Genomic DNA, 2,500 nt, shown 5'->3' with positions numbered 1-2,500 from the left:
GTTTTGTTTTGTTTTTTACCCCCCGCCATGTAGGCAGCTGTACTCCGTTTTCGGGGGTGTCGTCATTTTCGATGTGTTGTTCCCTGTGTCCCGGACAGCCCAGTGCAGCGAGGAGTGCAGCGCCAGTCACGGCTTCTGCCTGGAGCCCTTCAAGTGTCGGTGCCGTCTAGGCTGGAGGGGCGTGCACTGCTCCCAGTGCCAGACCTTCCCCGACTGTCTGCACGGCTACTGCACGGAGGCCCTGCAGTGTCTCTGTGAGACAGGGTGGAGCGGGTCTCTGTGTAATATTGGTAGGTGTTTGCGTGAGGAGGGGGGTGGGCGGGTGTGTGTGTGTGTATGTGTGTGTGTTGTGTGTGTGTGTGTGTGTGTGTGTGTCTGTCTGTCTGTGAAGGGATGGGTGTGGGTGGGTTGGTATGGGTGGGTGGGGAGGACGGAGGAAGGGCTGGGGGTATAGGGAGGGGAAGGTGGGTGTTCCTGTCTGTGTGTGTCTGTGGGGGGGGGGGGCTGGGGGGGTGGGGGGGGTATACGTGTGTGTGCATACCTATATGTGTGCATGTGTTTGTATGTGTGTGTGTGTGTGCGTGTACTGTGTGACAGACACACAGAGAGGCTGACATCATGTGGGTTTGGGGCGGGGGTTGGGGGTAGAAGGAATGAGAAAGTAATATATTCAACATGCTGGAGAAAGAACTGGTGTGGACAGATGCACAGAGAGAGGAAGGGGACAGAGGCAGAAAGACAGGGGGATATAAAGAGAAAAACACAGATCATAGAAAGGTGGGAAGAGATGAGAGAGAGAGAGAGAGAGAGAGAGAGAGAGAGAGAGAGAGAGAGAGGGAGACAAAGTATCAACAGGACATTAACACAAATAATAAAAAGGATGTTGAAGAAGATACTACAGACAATGGACCAGGGAACAGGCAGAAGAAGACTATCGGATCAAATCGGATACGCAAGACACAGAGACAGAGACAGATAGAGGATGAGAGTGTGACATTCATCAAAATGGCTTTGATATCTCCGCGCAAACAAGTCCACTTCCGGTACGTCACTTCCGCTAAACCATGAGGCCACAGTACACAAGGGGTTAATGATGAAACAACAACAATATCGACAGCAATAACAAGAGCAGTAACAAGAACAACAACAACAACAACAACAACATCAACAACAATAACAACAGTAACACCAAAGCAATAACAACAATAACACCAACAACAATAACAGTTGCAACAGCACGATTAACACCAATAACAACAACAGTAACAACACAACAACAATGACAGCAGTAAAACAACAACAACACATAAGTTTTACAGATCAATGTATGCCACACGCAGGAAATGAAGCAGACTGGTGGGTCAGGAGGACAGTCACACAGGCAGGAAGACAAACAGAAACAGGCAGAGACACACAGAGACAGATTCACACACACACACACACACACACACACACACACACACACGCACGCACGCACGCGCGCACACACACACACACACACACACACACACACACACACACACACACACACACACACACGCACACACACGCACACACGCACACACACACACTTTCACTTCCGGTACGTCACTTCCGCTAAACCATGAGGCCATAGTACACAAGGAGTTATTGATGAAACAACAAAAATATCGACAACAAGAACAACAATAACAAGAGCATTAACAACAACAACAGTAATACCAATAACAACAACACAGAGAGAGAGAGAGAGAGAGACAGAGAAAGAGCAGAACTGTACTACCGGTCGAGCCTTTCCTATAGACCCTTTGGCGACAGGTCCGTGATAAAGGGGGAATTGGGTTAGGGATACGGGGGCGGCAGTCAAATGGTTATTAAACCAAAATGAGTATATTCACGCTCACCCTGACTTTTGGATATCAAGCCTTCAGTTACATTGTAAACCTTCCTTCAAAACCAGCGTCCTTCAAGAACTCAGTTTAATAACCTACTGACTCGCGCTCCTAGGGTCAACCTGATCAGTGATGGAGGGAGACGTGGGGGGGGGGAGGAGTACTGGTGTTGTGAAGGTTTTGCTGTTCGAGGAAAAGTAGCCACGCAAACATTTTACAACTCTTATAACTTTCTCCTGCAAGGGTCCTGTCAAACAAACGACTACATCGACAACAAAATGCAAGCAACAGACTTGTTGCTCCTTCGACCTCTTGTAGACACGAGCTGTCATTGAGCAAACTATTGAATCGTCATTTATAACGTCAAAATAGATTGCTTCTCGGTCTAGACTGATGATCATTTTCTTCCTGAGAAAGTGGAGACAGAGAGAGAAAAGAAAGACACTGAATACCTTGACCGGGGTGAACAGAGAAATAAGAATGAGGAGAAGAAGAAGCAGGAAAAGGAGGATTAAGGGAAGAAGAAGAAGATGGAGGTGAAGAGAGACAGAGAGGAGGGAAAAAGAGAGAAAGAACCAGAGAGGATGCTCTATAAATTCACAAAAGGAAAACCAAACAATGAAGAAGAG

General features: G+C 47.6%; 1 protein-coding gene across 1 annotated transcript in view; it reads left to right on the top strand.

Moving 5' to 3' along the window:
- Positions 1-2,500, top strand: part of LOC143284175 (uncharacterized) — a 113,075-nt gene that overhangs the window by 86,548 nt on the left and 24,027 nt on the right. The window contains exon 5 of the mRNA XM_076590837.1: positions 99-290. Within this exon, the coding sequence (XP_076446952.1) occupies positions 99-290 (192 nt within the window). The remainder of the gene's footprint in view (positions 1-98; positions 291-2,500) is intronic.

This window comes from Babylonia areolata, chromosome 7 (genome assembly GCF_041734735.1).
Source record: "Babylonia areolata isolate BAREFJ2019XMU chromosome 7, ASM4173473v1, whole genome shotgun sequence".
NCBI classification, from domain to species: domain Eukaryota; kingdom Metazoa; phylum Mollusca; class Gastropoda; order Neogastropoda; family Buccinidae; genus Babylonia; species Babylonia areolata.
The sequence above is the reverse complement of the archived record's forward strand: the minus strand, read 5'-3'. Positions and strand labels throughout refer to the sequence as shown.